Genomic DNA, 18,818 nt, shown 5'->3' on the forward strand with positions numbered 1-18,818 from the left:
GTCAGTGGTTTCATCTTCATGCCTTGGGCAGCATTACCACCTGGAAGCAAGATTAAGTGGTTAGCTGCTTTAAACCCCGTCTTCTCTCATGAAATGCAAGTTGGCTGAGGCACCCTCTTCAACAGAGGCCTGTTTTTACTTTGAAGGCTTGTTTAGGGGAATACCTACCTTCCTCCATTATTTTTTGAGACAGTGCAACCCTATCCCCGACTAAGGGCGGTAACTGCCTTGCTGGACAGTTTGATGCTATGCAGGTGAATGCACCCCTTGAACTGAACAAACTGTCCCTGAGTTGCCATGACAGTCTCTGTGATTCTTCATCTTGGTGCCTCTCTGCTGGAGGGTGCTGCAGTTGGAGAGTCATGGGTGGTGGCAGTTTGACGCTGATGAGAGTCATCAGTCTTTGCAGGGGAAGGGGCAACTTAGGCATGAGAGTGCTTCCTGGGCAGGGAGCATTATTTGAGGGTGGGAGGGGGAAGATGTACGAGGAAGGGCCGGTATTGTGTACTGCAGTCTTCAAGTCTCTGCTCTGAGGGTGGGGATCTGGGGAGGTTTCCTGTGTTAAGGGAGGAGGAATTAATCGCCCTGAGAAAGAGGAACATGGCTGGGTCCTAATTAGTAGGGATGGAGAAGTCTGCAGGCTGATGGAAGTGGATCAGGGCGCCCTCGCCTGTATAAAAGACGTTAGAGGGTCAGCTTCCATTCAGGTGATTTGCCTTGAACCCCACACTCGCTAGGGACAGCCCTGCTTATTCAGGTTCTTTCTTTTGTGGGATCCCTGCTGGAGGAAGAAAAGCTTGTGTTCCAGGATGCCGTGGAAAAGCGGGCCCTGTTAGATCTCCCCTAGCAACCGTGTCCTCTGCACTGGGCAGCATTGTTGCTAGTGTAATGAGAGGAAGAAAGTAATGTTTGCTGCAGGCTGTGCCCCTCCCTGCTGTGTGCATGTAGGGATAGAGAGATGCAGCTGGCATTAAAGTGAACGCCAAAGCTCCTGTGGATTTCGCAGACTTTTCTGGGAGCAGGACTCACCTGTGCGCATCCCTTTGCTGCCTCTCCCCCTTGCTAAAGCAATACAGGCCCTGGAATGGTATTACTGTCACTTGCTTTGGGCAGGCTGCCACCCTCTGTGTTCTTACCCCTCTCCTCCAGCTACGGGGGCGGGTGGAACAAGATGTATTCAGCCGCAAGGCAGGGCTGCTGCATGTAGCTGTCAGGGAAGCACAGCAAGTGGCTAGAGTCCTGGTGAGCACTTGGCTTAGCACCCTGCGATTACTGGGCCATCAAGCAGGGGGTGAGGAACCTGTGAGCCACAGGTGGCATTTGGCCCACAGCTTGCCTCGACTGGGCCCACAAAGCTCAGGACTTGCCTTCCCTTGCCCCAGCGGCGCAAGCTGGCCCTGGCGCACCAGCCATGCGGTGGGTGCTGTGGCTGGAGCGACAGCACTGGTTGCCCACTGTGGTGGGGGAGGGGAGTCCTGAGCATTGTGGGCCCAATCAAGGCAAGCCATGGGCTGAATTTGGCCTGTGGATTCTGCTGGGGGCAGGGCAGGAGGGGGAGGAAGCAGCTCTGTGCACTGCAGGGAAGTGCTCCCTGCAGGCACTACCCCTTCATCTCCATTGCTCCTGATGGTTGTGAACTGCAGCCAATGGGAGCAGTTGTGGGCGGGTGGGGAGGAGTGGCGGGCGTTGGGGTTGAGCCTGCAGGAAGTCCTTCCCTGCAGTGTGCAGAGCCACGTGAAGATACCCATGCCCACATAGGAGCTGCATCAGGTAGGTCCTCATCCCATGCCCCCTCCTGCACTCACTTCCTGCCTAGACCCACACCTCCAGCCTGTCCCTGCGCCTGACCTCCACCCAAACTGCAGATGGCTACACCCCAGCCCACTCCCTGGTAGCCCTCTGTCATACACTGAACCCCTCATTTTTGGCCCCTACCCCAGAGTCTAGGGCAACCCCACAAAAATCTACTAGCCCTGGCCCCCAGAAGAATTAGGCACGGGGGTGGAGGGGTAAGCCCTGAGCCTCAGTGCCTTCCCGTCCTGTGGGGCTGGAGCTTGAGGGGAGTGAGAGGGGTGTCTCTTTTTAACTGCTTCTCATTTGGGGACAAGTGTGTGTGTGTGTGTGTGTGTGTGTGTGTATGTGTGTGTGTTTCTCCTCTCACTTGGAAGCCAGAGCAGCAGGAGTTGTTTTGCTTCTCACATGCGTGTGGCTGCTGACTGATTTTTTTTTCTGTGGCCCCTGACCCAAAATAGGTTCCCCCACCCCTGCTATAAAGCGATAGTGAATTGAGAGAGCGTTGCACAACTCTAAATGAGCATGCTCCCTAGTAGAGCAAGGATGGAACATTAAAATAACAGTAATTGGTAGGATGTTAACTGAGAAGTTATTGTGTGTGTATTTGTGTGTGTAATATATATTTTTTTTCCACAAGAAAGTTCCAGCCACGGGAGTTTTGTGTCTCTTAATTTATTTACTACACTAAAGCTCTTTGTACACAATATTTGCTTACAAGAGGAGAATGACAGTGTAATGCTGTGCCCACATATTTTTTATGAAAATGTTTTGGAATATGAACACGCATAACTTGAAATGGGTATGTGATCTATCACTGAAGAACTTGTAGTCTCACACAAATAGAATGTGAACATTCAGGAATCTATCATTCTTGTATGTGAAGATAAAATTATGAAGTGTAAACTTGTTCATGATTAGTCTAGGTCTTCTAATGAAAGCCATTAGTGGTATGACAGGAACCTAATGGCCTGGTGCTTAAGGCAAAGATTTGTGAGTAGTCTTATTTTTCCTGTAAGTATGGACTATGATTGGTTCTATAAAGACAGGTAACCATCCCATTTAGTGCTGGAATCCATCTTGAATGTTGTACTTTTCCCACAGAGGTGTGGAAAATTGAACAAAGACTTCCTGACCTGGGGAAATTCTATAGAAGGAATGGAAAGTAAACGATGATTTTCAGTTAGCTTCACAGACTGTTTCCCACCCAGTGTAAACAATTGTTACCTGGAGGGGAAACAATAAGAGCTCTTTGTATAAAACTTTTATACAGCATAAGACAGACTTATCTTGGATTTTGATTTACATTGGGGCTGTGCACCGGGGTGCTCTGTCAAGTCCTTGTGACTGAGCCCTCCCATAGGTGAGCTATTCTCAGTGCCTGCATAACTCTGTTATGGGCTGTTATCCCAACTCTGTGCCTTGTTGGAGGAGATCAGAATTTCTGACCCAGCAGGACAGGGCCATGGTGTGATCAGCCCATCAAGTGACAGTCTTAGCATGATCTCTGTGACCCAACCTATCTTAGACATGTGCCTTTTAAATCTTCTATGAAAAAAAGGCCACCATGCCCTGCTGTACCTGTGAAGCCTACACCATGTGGAGGTAGGATTTTAAAAGGGAAGAGGAGCAGCTCAGAAGAAGCAGGCGCTGGAAAAGAATAGATCTCTACGCCTGAGACCTGGCAGCACACACCTGATAAAGCCTGAAAAGGGGAGATTTGTGACTGATGCAAAAGTCAAACTTTGTGGTTCTTTAATTTACTGGGGGATTGGGGGCCAGGAGAAGGGGAGGTCAGTAGAAGGCTATCCGGAGAAGCTGCTGCTTAGCATCCCAACAGACAGAGCGTACCTGTCCACCATTGGACACTGGATTAGAGCCCAGTAGAAAGTTTGGGTGTGGACTCCCCTACCAAGTCCCATAAATGGGACAGTGATAGATGTCTTTACCTCAGTGGGGAATCCAGCTGGGGAAGACCCTGAATGTTCAAGGGCCCAGACCTCCAGACTCCTGTCTAAAGGAGAACTCCTGAAGCCTGTGAAGGTGCTGAAAGAGTTCTCTGTGACTGGACTTTCTCCTGGTGTACAGCAAAAGGCCTGAACTGGAATGTACCATACAGCCAGGGGGCTGAGCCAGAGAAGAAGTGATGGACCCTGCAAGACAGAACTATAACTGGACAGAGTTATGTGAGAGAGGGAGACACCCTGCTCATCACCGGGCAGCACAGGTGGTGTGTCCTCCCTTGTGCCCCTATTCAAGACACAGTTGACTAGCAATGTCACAAATGGTTAAAACTATCACCTCTTTCACAGTGGGACAAGTAAACTTTCCATTCATATAACACTGAGAACAGCTTAAGGATCCGCTGAAAGTAAATTAGTTATCCCAAAAGAGTGGGAGTCTGACAGAATGCTTGGTGAATTGCCAAGATGCCACACACACAAATCACTTCAGCCTTTGAAAGCACAAATCAGTCTAATCAAACTGCTACTGAAATGAACAGGAAGATGAAACTTGGATAGGGTCTAGTAGGGTGGCATAACTTTGGTAAAGGGGACAAACTCCCTGGGCTATATTCTACTCTAGGTCAAACTCTACCCTCAGTTATGACATCATTAGGTTCTAAGGGAATGCCAACATCTTTGTGTCTTTGGCTACCCGTGTGAACCTCATATTTAAAATAGCTGAGCTCTTCTCCATCTGTGGCAAAGAAAAAGACATTAGCCAGATGTTTAGAGCAGCTGAGCAGGCGCTCTTAGCATGTTGACACCAAATTGTTGTGCTTGTTGGTAAACCTTGCTGACTGCCACCGCTAGCTCCCTACTTTTACTGATGATAGACCCAAGGCTGATGATCCTCCTTTCTGTCAGCAATCCTTTAACACTGCATCAGGTGATGCCCCTCTGTTCACAGGCCCATACAGGTGGTCCTCTGCCGTGTTTAAGGATGGTTATTTGGTCATTGGCTTTGAGTGCAGATTCCCCGTCTCCATATCTCGCCTCAGTATAGACGCCTTACTCTCAGTTCTGGGGCTGGATCCTGCAGCTCCCCAGCAAGATTTTGCTGCTGTCTGAGCCCCACATCTCTGATCTCTTAACTTTTTCTACTACTGTCACTGCTGCCAAATAATCACTCATTTATGTTGATGTGGTTTGTTTGAAAAGCCCAGGTTCTCCCGCTGCTGCTGCTATTCTAACTCCCATACAAAAGAAGTCTGTGTAGATCAGGTAGCGCTTCCCAGTGCCAGTTCAGTTATTTGCCTGTTTATCTGCACACTTGCACATGCATACCTGCAATAGGTCCTCCCCAAAAATGTAGGTGAACAAAATACAATAATCTGAATTACTCATGGGAAAAACAAATAAGACACAGTACAAGTGTACAGCCACTATTGTGTCATCAGTCCAATTTAGCAAAACGTGTTTGTGAGTGTATTGACTGCTTGCCTAGCTCAGGTCTAAATAAACACTGGTTATCAAATATTCGAGCTTTATAGAAAATGAAGACTGGACTTATACTGGTTGAAAGGAAGCCTTCTGTAGACAGACTATTTCCTCAAATACCTTCTCTTCTAATTAGTTTAGACTCAGCTGCTTCACCACTGTTTCCATAATGAAAGAAGAGATGAAGCTCTTATTTCCCCAGGGACAGAGACACTGTCAATTATTTGCACTTTCCTGCTATCAGCTATCACTGAGAAGGGAGGAGAAATCTGTTAACATTTCTCCTTATGTTGAGACTGTGTTGATGTACAATTAGTGCAGGCAGTACTCAGTGTATTACGCTAATCAACAGTGTGTATTTATATCTGCTATAAGCAGATAATTTTAAATCCAATATGAGTGATGCATCTACACCATCTTGAAATAAGAGCATTAATTGATTTAGAACCAATACAGAACTCTTAAACCTCAATTGTATTTTGATGTAATCTTTTTTTTTTTTAAGTATGCTTTATAGTAAGAGAGGGAAAAACATCCCCACTCCTAAAATATATCAGTATATCAATTAACTGTTACATCTGGATTTAGGAATTCAGTCATTACATCAAAGAACCAAAAAGAAAAACAAAAATCCTTCTCACCGATTTTAATCCTCATGGGACCTCACTGAAGTCAATAGATTTGCCTGACTAAACTCTTGAAGGCTAGGTCTTATGATAACTGTATTAAGGAACTTACATGATGCTTCTCTTCTTCTCAAGTCCAATTTGCATACACTGGAAAGGGAGCCGGCTGGGGCATGGACATGGCGGGGCAAACCCTGGCAGCTCCAGGGTGGCGGGAGCTGGCTGAGGTGACGAGCCCTGCCAGCAGCTCCATCCCCAAGGACCAGCCAGGGGAGCGGGGGGTCCCCAAAAGCCCTGCTGCAGTGATCTGGCTGGGGGGCAGAGCCCCACCAGCATCTCCAGCCATGGGAACCCTGCGGGGCGGGGGGTGGTGGCAGGGAGCCAGCTGTGTACTGGCTCCTCTTTTCTTACAAAATATCCCACTAGAAGTCAGGATTTATTGGCTAGAAAAGGGCACCCTAATTAAATAATTCTCAATCACTTGGCTGTTTCTGTTTTCAGTTATTTTCCCCTGTTGCTAAGATTTCTTATACTCCATGCAGCAACCCGCAAGCTTTCTTTGGACCTACTATTGTTTCCATTTAAATCAGAGGCAAAACTCCTCTTCAAATGAGTTACACTTACACCTATTGCAGTTGGCACCAAAAGATGATTGATCAAAACACAAAAGGTCCTCCGTCAGCGGAGAGCCCAGTATTGGTATCATTAGCAGGTGTGCGAGACTTTTGTTCATATGCTTCATTAATACATGTTAGCTAAATTCAAACTACATTAACATGTGGCCATTTTGGGAAATTCAGAGATGGTAACTTCCAAGGACTATCTGTTAAATATATGTTAATGAATTATTTAAAATATTTAGGGAAAATAGAATATTGTACAACTATGTAAACACTCATTACTTGAAGTACACTTCTCATTCCTAAATACTAAAACTAACCTATTGATATGTAACCTACTCACCACAGTTGTCTAAGCAAATCTAAACTAAGGTCCAGGTCTACACAAGGAGAGAAAAATCGGTATTAGATATGTAGCTCCAGCTCCGTGAATTGAATAGGTGGAGTCTATGTAACTTGCATCAATTTGCTGAGCCATCCCCACAGCATGAGATTGATGGGAGAAACTCCCACTGATTTCCCTTACTCCTTGCAACTTTACAGTACTCTCAGTGTGTGATTTAGTGGGTCTTCACTAGACCCACTAAATCGAACCCCAGAAGATCAACCTCCAGAGACTTGACCGTCAGGTAAGTATAGACAAGCCCCAAGTAGCTGCCGCTGGAGAAAATATGTATGAAAATATGTATGTATTGATGTTATTTAGGCTTTGGTGAAATGAGGTATAGATCGTGTTTGTAATATATATATAAAAGTCCAACTCTGAAGTCTAATTGCATTGTGCAGACCCACAAGCAAAATGTATTAAAGTGATTCAAAGAGAGACTATTCCTGAGAGAGTCCCAGCACATGGGTTGTACTGAAATTTTCAGTGTGGAGCGAAATTTTTTTTGTATCTAAAATACAGGAAAGATCACAAGTTATAAAATTAGGAGTCAAAACTTCATAAGTGACTGGTATATTTTCAGCCTATACTTAACAAATTAATTGTAGAATGCTATTTTATTTTGGAAGTTGACTCAGTGTTACGTTTAGTTGATTCAGGGTTACATTTATGCCTCTGTTACTCCCATTTTTGATTTGCTCAGTCCAAAAATAAAAAGAGATTTTTCTTTCTAGCTCCCAGATGTGAAAGGCAAGTGGGATTCTTTCTATTTCATACATCAAAAAAGCAAAAATAGAGGTAGACGGGTCTTAACGTAAACATCAATTGTATTTGTTCACAAGTAGATTCACTGCTAATACAGCAGCACAAAACATGAGGAAAGTTGGTTAAAATATTTTTAACAAAATTAGGTGAAAAATGCCCTTTTTAAAATAATCTTTGATTCTTTTTACTGATGAAAACTGAAAATGTCTGTGTGTCATATACAAACACTCAGGAAATATTTTCATTTAGACTAATGAATACCTATTAAAGCCCCATCGTCACACTAATGTTTTTACTCTTTTGTGTAGTAATAGGGACCTGATGGAATAGTAATTGTTTTGGAGTGTTTTAGCATTCTGACTAGAGTTTGAATGTGCAATACCTCATTAGATATATCCCCAGTCCTCATGACTAATACCAAACTTAGTTTGTTTTTGTTCTGCTTACTGTTGGAGGAATCTTTGATGTATAAATGTAACTGCTGTTGAACCCAGCTGAGTGTCACAGCTGTCTGGCTTTTACCTTTGTATCATTTCTAGAGTCTGTCTGGAAATGCACTAAGCATCATGTCAGATGTGGCAAATGCTGAAAAATTACTACTGATTTGGGCATGTTTTTAAAACCATACAAATTGCAGCATGCAGCACACATATTAACCATTTTAAAGTCATTTGAGAAAATAGAGAGAACATATTGAACTTGCAGCACAGAACCCGAAAGTACTGTAATCAGATAGGCTATGTCTACACTACAGGGATCTTTCCAAAGAAGCTCTTCCGGAAGATCTCTTCTGAAAGAACTTCTTTCGAAAGAGTGTGTCCACATGTGCAAAAAAGCGGATCACAAGAGTGAGCTACTATTTCAAAAGAGAGTGTCAACACAGCCCCGCTCTCTTTCAAAAGAATGGGCCAGGGATCGAAGATGAAGACTGTTCTTTCAAAAGAAGGGCCTGCGAAGCCATCTACATGTTTTCTTTCGACAGAAGCTTTCAAAAGGGGGCGCTCTTCCTGAAACAGGAAAGGAAGAGTGTTTTTGAAAGGAGCACCGCATTCTTTCGATTTACTTTGGAAAGAACGCTTTTTGTGTGTAGACGCTCCATGGGCTCTTTTGAAAGAGCCCCCTTCCTTGAAAAATCTTTCAAAAGAACTTGCTACTGTAGATGCAGCCATAGAGACATAACATAATGGGGGAATAAAGTAGTTGTTTCTCAGCTGGGCTTGAGCTAGTTGATTGAGATGCTAATTGATACAATACATAGACTCTCAAGTGGATTCATAAATGGGAGCTTGATCCTGTAAGGTGCTGAGTGGTCCCTGACAGGTACTAAGCATCGTCAAGTTTAAGCAAAGAAACTCAGCATAGTGGAGGAGATGCTCTGTGTCTTGAAGGCTTGGATCCTAACATAGGGCCTGATTCTGGTTTCCTTTAACATGGTGTCAAATTGAAGTATCTCCAGCAATATGTAGAGAAAGTTTATACTATTGCATAAATCAGATAAAAAAATTTATGCTTCCTAATAGTTACTTCTCTGCTTAATAAAGCATGAAGGCCTAATGAAAAGGCACTGATATAAGATTGCCTGTGGTGGTGGCAGCACAGACCGCATCTGTGGAAGCCCTATGCTCTGAGAAGAGGTGTGGCACAAACTTTTGTAAGTTACATATTCCTAAAATAGTACACTGCAATGTTCTTAACTGATTTTCACATACACTCAGCACACAGCTGAAGATTTGGTGAATGCGGTATAAGCCACATAATACCTAATATGCTTTCTGTACCTTAAAGGAACATACTGTGTATTACAGCATATATTTAGCTCATTTTAACACAGATGCTTAGGATTCTGCTTTAAAAAAAAATACAAAGTTCATCAAGATTAATGGAGCTTCTTAAGGGTCTTTAACAAAGATCACAGTTATCTAGTAGTTATGGTAAAGATGAGAGAGAGTCACGGTCTGATCTGTTGCAACTTCCCACAGCTTCCAATGGCCAGGAATGGCAAACTGTGGCCATTCTGGGAGCTGGGGGATGGGAGAAGGACTTGAAGCCTGCAGATGGGTCAACACTCACAAAATATCTCATGGCCCACCAGCAGATTACTTCGATGGGCCGTGCTCAGTAGGTTGCCCTCCGCTGATCTAGAGCACTGGAAATGCAGTAAACATAAAACTACTACATAGCTTCAGTGCCAATTTTTAGTGAGTTCATTTAATAAATGTGAAAGGTCCTAGCTTATCAGCCCAAGGTGCAGTCCTCGTTCCACCAGACAGCAAGAACAACATAGTCCAAACCACAGTGCCCTGCCATGGTGTGTCAGTATTGTTCACAACCCCAGGGGTAAGAGAATCATTCGGTCTCCCTGACCACCCATTCAGCTCCTGGCAACCTATCAGAGAGGAAAAGAGTTAGTTATGATAGGCAGGTGTTCACATTAAAAATCTACGACTACAAAATGAACTGAAATCTCCAGCGTATTTCCTATAGGAAGATGAACGGGACAGACAATATTCTTGTCAGAGAACAGGGACGTGCAAAGGGGAGAGGGCCTTAAGAGGGGCATGAAATTTTGTAAATGGGGTGCAGCATGAACAGCAGTGGGGTCTGAGGCTCATCTCTCTCATTTAAAATGTTGAAATATGTTACTGCTTTTATGTGTGTGTGTTCACATTTATATACTGAGTAATAAAGTTTTTATGTTCTACATGTTTATCTTCTTACACATTCCGAAAGGGTTTTTTTTGCATATGAATGTAACCAAAATTTATAGTGGTTGGGATTATGTTAGACAGGCTGGGGAGGGCCCTGCTAATTGCAGGGATGGAAAGTGGGGCCCAACGTAAAAAGTTTGCTCTCCCCAGTTCTAGAAGATACTAGAGAGTCTGATGACTTCACAGTTGGCTCCCCTCCCTGCCATCGCCACTGATAATTCCTGTCCCTTTCCAAAGGGACCCACATTGGTTTCCCACTCCCTGCCCCCTTCTCTCTCTGTAATAAGATGCTAACAATTACTGAGATAAGGAAAGCTAAGAGGACTGGTTTAGAAATAGTTACATTTTTAAATAAACCATCATCATTATCTTTATAATAATGCCTTGCCCTTTGTAATCTTCAGAAATCTCAAAACATAGTAATCCATGTTAAACAAGTAACTGTGAATTCCCAGATGGTGAGACTGAGGCAGAGTGGTTCATGATTAATCCAAAGCACAGAACATGTCAGAATTTTCTGTAGTCTAAATCCAATTCTGGGTTTCAGCCCTGTGTTGAACCCAATGGACTTTTTTTTTAATCTCAAGCCTTTAAAAACAAAAAAAACAAGAAAAAAACTATAGAATGTAATTATTTCAAGAAAGCTGCTGTTGGGGTGGTTCACACACATTTAATATGTTACCCTGGAATACAAGATAGATGTGCAATTGGAAGAGTTTAGTTCTGAGAAGGGCATTATGGCTTAGTAATGTGAGCCAGTCAACTGCAACACTTTGACCATCCCTTGTGTTTTCCATGTGAATTCAAGAGAAAGTGCCTTTGCAGACATTCCTGGTTTTGTTCAGAAAACTGAGCTGTCCTATAAATAGACTGTGAAGTAAAGAGTCAGGCTTGTAAACATCTACTCATCTCATGATTTTGTGGGATTCCTTTATCCTTTATCACTTCAGATGAATGCTGTTTTGGGCTTGATCTTCAATCTGTCTGTAACTTACCATCACTGACCTTTGTTCTATTATCCCACAGGAATATCTTCCAGGCTCCCAGAAACCATGTCAGTGGGATCACATTCATTCTCCCCAGGTGGTCCCAATGGGATTATTAGAAGTCAATCTTTTGCTGGCTTCAGCGGTCTTCAAGAAAAGCGATCCAGGCAAGTATTATTGTGCAGGGGGTTGGGGGTGGGTAGCGGGGAAGCTTTCAGCTCAAGAATTAGAACTTTGGATATGGGAAGATTTTCAGTGTCTGTCTTCAGAGTTAAATCTATGTGCTGTAGGTCAGACTGTCTCTGTTTATTCTCCATGGAACTCTGCTTTCTCACACGGAGAATGAAGACACCCTGTCTCTTCACTGACAGGAATCCATTAGGCTTTATTTTTTCTTAAGATGGGGCTTATTGCTCTGGCCTCAGTCTCAGAGGAATTTTGCTGGCATCTCAGAGTATAAATTTTATCCCATTAAATAATACAGTTGTGTGATCTTTTCAGCATATAAAATGCCCAGAACTGTCTGAAGCCCACCATCCTCCCTAGGCCTCAGAACCTGAGCCACAGCTTCAAATGGCTGTTTATGCAGCTATCTTGTAGAGCTCCGGTTTGAGACTTGCTAAATTAGCTAAGTCAGCTGAACCAGCCTAGCAAGTTCACGTCTAGGGGCTATGTAGCCCTAAGCTACTCAGCTTGATTAAAATCTGATTGGAGGGAACAAGTAAAGCCAAGAATTCAGTGGCAATTTTCAGATGCCATATGAGAATGAGTACAGAGAGTAAAATTATTTATTTATTTGCAGAGCAGTAGTGCCTAGAGGCTCAGATGGAAACCGGAGCATGGTTGAGCTGTGCACTGTACAAATGCCGAGACAGCACTAGTCAGTAGCATATAAGTGTTGTATTATTAAAAATTGCCTTTTGTTCTCACCAGCTGGGGACAGCTTAGACATTGCTGCCAGGGATGGGATCTTCCAGTCCTACAATTCTGTGATTCCCTGGTATTGCTGGATGGGAAGGATCTGGTACGAAATGCATAACAGCTGTCTGACAGGGGCCAACCTAGGCATCAGCTATTGTTTACCAGACAGGCATTCACATCTCAGCAACTGGAACATCAACTGCTGATTGCCTGAGCATAGTACAGCTCAGACCTATTGACCTGTAAACAAACCAGTAACAGTATAGCTTGTAAACAAACAGTCCTGCAGCCCGTGCTACTGTAAGATTACTACTTATAAGAGAGAAGTCAGGCAATACTCCTTGGAGCTCATTATGATTTATAGCGTTTTCCTTTCATGTCCCTACCGCAGGTGTAACTCCTTTGTTGAGAACTCCTCTGCACTTAAGAAACCTCAAGCAAAGGTGAAGAAAACTCACAATTTGGGACATAAAAACAGCTCTGCCTCCAAAGAGCCCCAGCCTGAAAGGATGGAAGAGGTCTACAGGGCCTTAAAGAATGGATTGGGGTAAGAGAGTTTATCGTTAGATGACTGATGTTTTCTTGGCTACTTTAAAGTCAGAAGCGGTAGGTCAAAGGAGTCGGGGAGTACATCCAACTGCTGACTTCCATTCTCCTGTTTTAAACCCATTTGTAGATAGGGAGCAAAAGCGCACTGGGTGAAATCCTGGCTCTGTTAAAGTCAGTGGCATACCTCCTAGTGACTACAATAGGACGAGGATTTAACCCTGGACTGTGGCTCCATATTTGCCTGCCATCACCTGGGAGGGTCAAACCATACAATATGATACAAGGTAACATCACAGAATGCGGTAATGCCTTTGCTTGCTGAGTCCAAGGACAGTGATACGAAAGAGGCAGCCCCAAACTAAAACATCAGCTTAGTTCTCATAAAACCCAGGTGTTAAAGGTACTTGAAAGCATTAACCTGTTGCTGGAGAGCTATGGAAACGTGTCTATTGCTTGTTCAATTGGTGTGAAGCATGAGAGTCGAGCATGCAAGGGATTTGGGATTATGTGGTGCATTTTTATGACAGTCAGGTCAATATAAACATGTTGCACTTGTTTAAGCCAGTCTGTGTGGAGAAGAGCGATTGTTACACAAATATTCCTTCCACAGATGTCAGCAATCAGCTCCCCGAGGTACTGAAATATAACAGAGTTCATGATTCCCTTTCTGGTTTATCTTTACAGCGAGTATCTGGAAGTTCACCAGACAGAGCTGGATAAGTTAACTGCTCAGTTAAAAGACATGAAAAGAAATTCACGGCTGGTACGTGTTACTCCAGAATCCAAATGATAAAACATTGTATACTACTTGTGCAGATCAAGGGTAACCCTTTCCAGGTATCACAGGAAAAGGGGGAACAAGGGAGTTTTAAAAAAAAAAGCTGTCCTTTAGGGTTGTCAACATTGTATTTCAAAAACAAGGGACTTTTTTCCAACTTTTCCTCCCACTATTACCATGATCATCACCATCAATAATAAGCAGTACTTGACAACATTCTGCAGGGGTATTTCTGGCTGCTCTTTTGCAGCGCTCAGCAATTCCCGACTATGCCACACAGAGATGAAAAAATAAGGGACTGTTGGCAATAAGGGACTGTGACATCACACCTAGGATTTTTTTTATATGTCAGCTATTTAAACACAATAGTACATTGTCAGAATGCCCCATTCAGTGGAATGTCAGGACACGCAAGTTACTCATAATTTCCCTTTCTTTATTGCAGGGGGTGCTGTACGACCTAGACAAGGTACGTTACCCACTGGAGCAGTGGAGCTGGAAATAAAACATTAGCAGTTGAACCCTGACCAGTATGCCCTCTAAGCTGTGCACTTGGGTGGCCACCCAGGAGAGGGTCACATGCTGCCCAACTGATTAGCAGAGCACCAACAGCCAGCAGCAGCTGGCAGCATGTGTTTCTACTGGTGGTGCACATCTGTACATGCCTAGGTGTACACAATAAAATTTATTTTATACAGGAGTGTAAAAAAAAAAAAACTGAGTGGGAACATTGACCCACAATTCAAGAAAGCTGGGCTCAAAGAGCTTCTCAGAGTCTGATTCTCTCATCAGATAGCACCACTGAGAAGGAAAGGCAGGCAGGATTTCCCACTGACTTCAGTAGGAATAGGATCAAGTCCTTGAGGGGTCAGGAAAAAGAACTACCGTGTGTTCAACAAGAACCCTCTTTAGGAAGGTCACATAAAAGGTAACTCACAGATTAGACTCTAGATAAAGAACTTTAGGAGAGAACTACCATTGAATAACTGCTGCCTGAGCTCCAGCCAGCACTTGCTCTTATATTTGCCACCTCCTCATTTTGTAAGAGAAGACTAAATTTATTGCTGTGATGCTTCAGTGGAGCTGTACCCACTTACACCAATAGACCACCAAGTCTTCAGGGTATATCTAGTCTTTACGTTCACTACTGACCTGCAAAAAGTAAAGGCCTTCAAGTTTTTCAGTAGACCTGGTTGAAAGACAGTAGTACTTCACAGGAAAATGTAAAAAAACACTTTAATGAAGATGAGGAAAACAAAACATTGTCAGTTTTCAAAAAATAAAAATGAAAAATTCTGGTAACATTTTAATAATTTTAAAACCTATAGAGCATTTATTTACTGAAAAATCAAAAACATTTTATTAAAAGAAATCAGGTTCTTTTTAAAGAAAATTTGTCCATAAATATTTTGTGTTTTGATCCGAGTTGATATTTGACAAAAATAGATTAGAATGAAATAAATTCAGCCAGTTCTTCCTTGGAGTGAAATAATAATATTATTAAGATAAAGTACCTGATCTGAGGATCATGTGCAAAGACCTCCAAAAGAAAGCTTCACAGTTTGAAGAGAGAATTTCTGTGAAGCTCACCATGGCTAGAGATAGGAAGCCAGATAAAGAGTACATCTCTGCAAGGACTCTATGTAAAAATGCAATCAGCTGAGCTATTAGGAAGAAACCTCCTCTCATTCCTCTTATTTATTTTCAGCAAATCAAAGCGATTGAAAGATATATGAGAAGACTGGAGTTCCACATTAGTAAGGTAATGGACAATCCTATCATATTTTTTCTGAATCTGCTTTTATGTCATTAAGAAAATTAACCATTGCCTACTGTGATAGCGCTAAGGTTTTCCGAAGCTTTAAAATTTCAGAGGTTCGCCTTTCCACATGCACACCAAAACACTCCCACAGACAATAGGTACAAAGCAAATACAAGGCCATGCCCCTGATGTGTAAGCTAAAATCTCACCATAAGTTTACAGTAAGGGTACAGATATAGGCACACTTGCAATGGTAAGAAGTTTACATTCAAAATATGATCTATTGTATATTAAAAGTCTCGTGGTCAGACTGGGCATGTCCTCTGAATTTCAATTGTAGGGTCTGATTCTGCCATTGCAAACACTAGTTTTTACACCATTTTACTCCACCGGGCCAAACTCTGCTTAGTTACACCAACATATACTTGGAATAGCTCCATCCACATCAGTTGGTAATGGCTAGATTTACACCAGTATGCCTTAGATCAGAATCAAACACAACGTGTATTTTTTAGTCATCAGTATATCTGCTAATTAACACTTTTCACAACTTGACAAAACGATGTCTTTATAGGATAGATGGTCTACTGAGATTCATTTAAAAACACACACGCTGCCTGTTATACGCAAGAGTGACCAAGCAGATGCAAAACACGTTAATGTCATTATCCTCATAGTAATGCAGCTTAAAGAAAATTTTGAAGAAATAGGTTGAAATGTTCTCCATAAACAATATACTTTCTTTCTGTTGACCTTCATGTGTTAAAATTCAGAGCCTAAAGCACAATTTCAGTCTAAAACCCTCCTACGCTATCTCCATCTTGCACAGAGCTACTAGTCTGTAGGTGTGTCTACACTAGCAAGTTCTTTCGAAGGAAGGGGGCTCTTTCAAAAGATCCCACAGAGCATCTACACACCAAAAGTGTTCTTTTGGCAGTAAATCAAAAGAATGTGGCACTTTCGAAATCGCTCTTCCTTTCCTGTTTCAGGAAGAGCGCCCCTTTTCAAAAGCTTCTTTTGAAAGAAAACTTGTGTAGAAGCTCCCCCCTCCCCATTTTTCCCCCCCCAAAAGAACAGTTGTCATTAGGTCTGATTTTTCGATCCCTGGCCCATTCTTTCAAAAGAGCTGGGGCTGTGTGTGGACACTCTTTCAAGAGAGCAGCTCACTCTTTTGATCTGCTTTTTTTGTGTGGACGCTCTCTTTCGAAAGAAGTTCTTTTGGAAGAGATCTTCCAGAAGGGCTTCTTTTGAAAGCTCTCTCTGCTGTAGACATAGCTTCTGTGTTTATTATAGAAATAAAAGAGATCCTAAACATAAGAGGAAATAAACAACTCTTCTTGCTCAGTATGTGAGTTTACAGCTCTATAAACCATGGCGACAAACCAACCATTGTGTGAGAGAGTTTTACATTATCAGGTAGGTAGGACGGTCAACTTTTTTGTTGTTAAAAACAAATAAAACCAGAAGAATCTTAAAACAAGGACAAACTGTGCTGTCTTCCGACAACAGCAGTGCCCTCGCAGTGTTAAATGCTGTTGCCATTCTGTACAGGAAATAAAGCTTGGCAAACAAGAAGTGTAGTAACAGGTGGTAGATCTTTACAGCAGCAGATGAACTCATTTTAATCAGGCTCACATTCAGAAACAGTCATAGGCCCCACCCCAATTGTATCATAACCCACAATGCACTGCACATATTAAAGGGGGATTTATCCAACGTTTTAGATCACATATCATATGCTATTTAGATATAACTTCATTTGTGAGCTCTTAGATGTTCACCATTTATATAAAAATAATCAGAAGTTGTTGTTTTTTTAAACTTTGCAGTTATAGTGTTGGGAGCCACAAATAAGTCCTTAAAGAGCCGCATGCGGCGCAAGAGCTGCAGTTGCAGACCTCTGGTCTAGGTGTTTGGTCCTGCTGTGAGGGCACAGGACTGGACTCGATGACATCTCGAGGTTCCTTCCAGTTCTAGTGTTCTATGATTCTGTGGTTATTATTATTACTTGTTAATATTCCCCAGATCTGAAGAAGTCCCACGAGAGCTCATCACCTAATAAATAATATCATTAGTCTTTAAGGTGCTACCTGACTACTTTTTTTGTTTTGTGAAGATACAGACTGATTCTCTCTGAGACTGGGTCTTTTCCTGTGTCCTTTCAGGGAGAGAAGCAGGGGCGGGAGGAGAAGCAGTCTGTGAATTCAGAAGACAATCAGTCTGCTTCCTATTCTTATACAGGATTTCCCCCAAAGTGGAAAATCATTGTTCAATTCCTCTCCGCTGTGTAAAAGTACTAAATTCAATATGGGATTCCAGCACCAGGTGGAATAGTCATATGTCTTTGTAGGACCAACCACAGCCCATGCTTAGAGGAATAACAAGCCTATTTACAGATCATTGTCTTGGGGACCAGACCATTCAGTACAGGAATGATACATGCACACAAATAGAAGCTACACATTCAGGGGACTGCAGGCTCTTCAATGATACATCACTAGCCCCATTATGCATAAAGCATATCTGAGTTATGTGTATTCTCCTTCAAAACATATTTCCATAAAAAGCATAGGGCTGCAGCACCACACCTGGTTTTGATTCTAGACAGAGGATAGATATTTTACTACTACCCAGAACTCTCCAATCCATGCTCTTTTATAAACTTGAAATGGATTTTTTAAGAGAGGCTTGGAAAAGTTCTACAAATTCCAGATAAAAATGCAAAACAGTAGCTGGAGGCCTGCAGAACTGAAGTTACAAAGTACTAACAGTCACAGCTGCCTTGATGAAGTTTTACAGCAGAGGCTGTTTTCCTATGTTGCATCCTTTTTAAAATATAATGTGTTGGCATCGGAACTGCAGTTGTTTACCCACTGGTGTATCTAAAACAAGATTTTCAGAATTGTTCAGTTCTACTTCCTTTTAATGGAATCTGCTTTACGATTCCTTTGGGTTTCTTCGTTTTAAAGTGCTTTCAATGTTTATGCTAGGTGGATGAGCTATACGAAGCCTATTGTATCCAAAGACGTCTCTGCGATGGCGCAAACAAAATGAAGCAAGCCTTTGCAATGTCGCCTGCCAGCAAAGGAGCTCGAGAGAGTTTGTCAGAAATCAGCAGAAGTTACAAGGAATACACAGAGGTCTGTGCTGATCTGATTAGTCCATTCCTGAAGTGTGTTCCCATCCACTTTAATAGGAATTTTGCCTGAACAAGGATTGCCGGATCAGCCCCTAAATCAGAGCAGCTTTTTCCCTTTTGAAATATTTGACCAATTAGAAATATCATGGGACTAGTCTGTAATTACTTCCATGTGGCACTACACCACCTGCAAATACAAACTTGTCATTCTGCCAGAGAGGGATGCAATGGGCACGTTGTATTGTAATGCCACAATACATCTGAAGTTACATCTGAACGTGAACCTTGGGGCCGCTGTGCAGGAAAAGACATGGGTCTGCCCATCTGTACTCCAACTAAATTCTT

The 18,818-nt window shown here is 42.7% G+C and overlaps 1 protein-coding gene across 1 annotated transcript in view; it reads left to right on the forward strand.

Annotated features, from left to right (window-relative positions):
• Positions 1-18,818, forward strand: part of RIPOR2 (RHO family interacting cell polarization regulator 2) — a 106,368-nt gene that overhangs the window by 51,868 nt on the left and 35,682 nt on the right. Inside the window, 6 exon segments of the mRNA XM_074985879.1 lie at positions 11,365-11,491; positions 12,637-12,792; positions 13,479-13,557; positions 14,018-14,041; positions 15,281-15,334; positions 18,325-18,474. Coding sequence (XP_074841980.1) covers positions 11,365-11,491; positions 12,637-12,792; positions 13,479-13,557; positions 14,018-14,041; positions 15,281-15,334; positions 18,325-18,474 — 590 coding nt within the window.

The sequence above is a fragment of the Carettochelys insculpta genome, chromosome 2 (genome assembly GCF_033958435.1).
Source record: "Carettochelys insculpta isolate YL-2023 chromosome 2, ASM3395843v1, whole genome shotgun sequence".
Classification (NCBI taxonomy): domain Eukaryota; kingdom Metazoa; phylum Chordata; order Testudines; family Carettochelyidae; genus Carettochelys; species Carettochelys insculpta.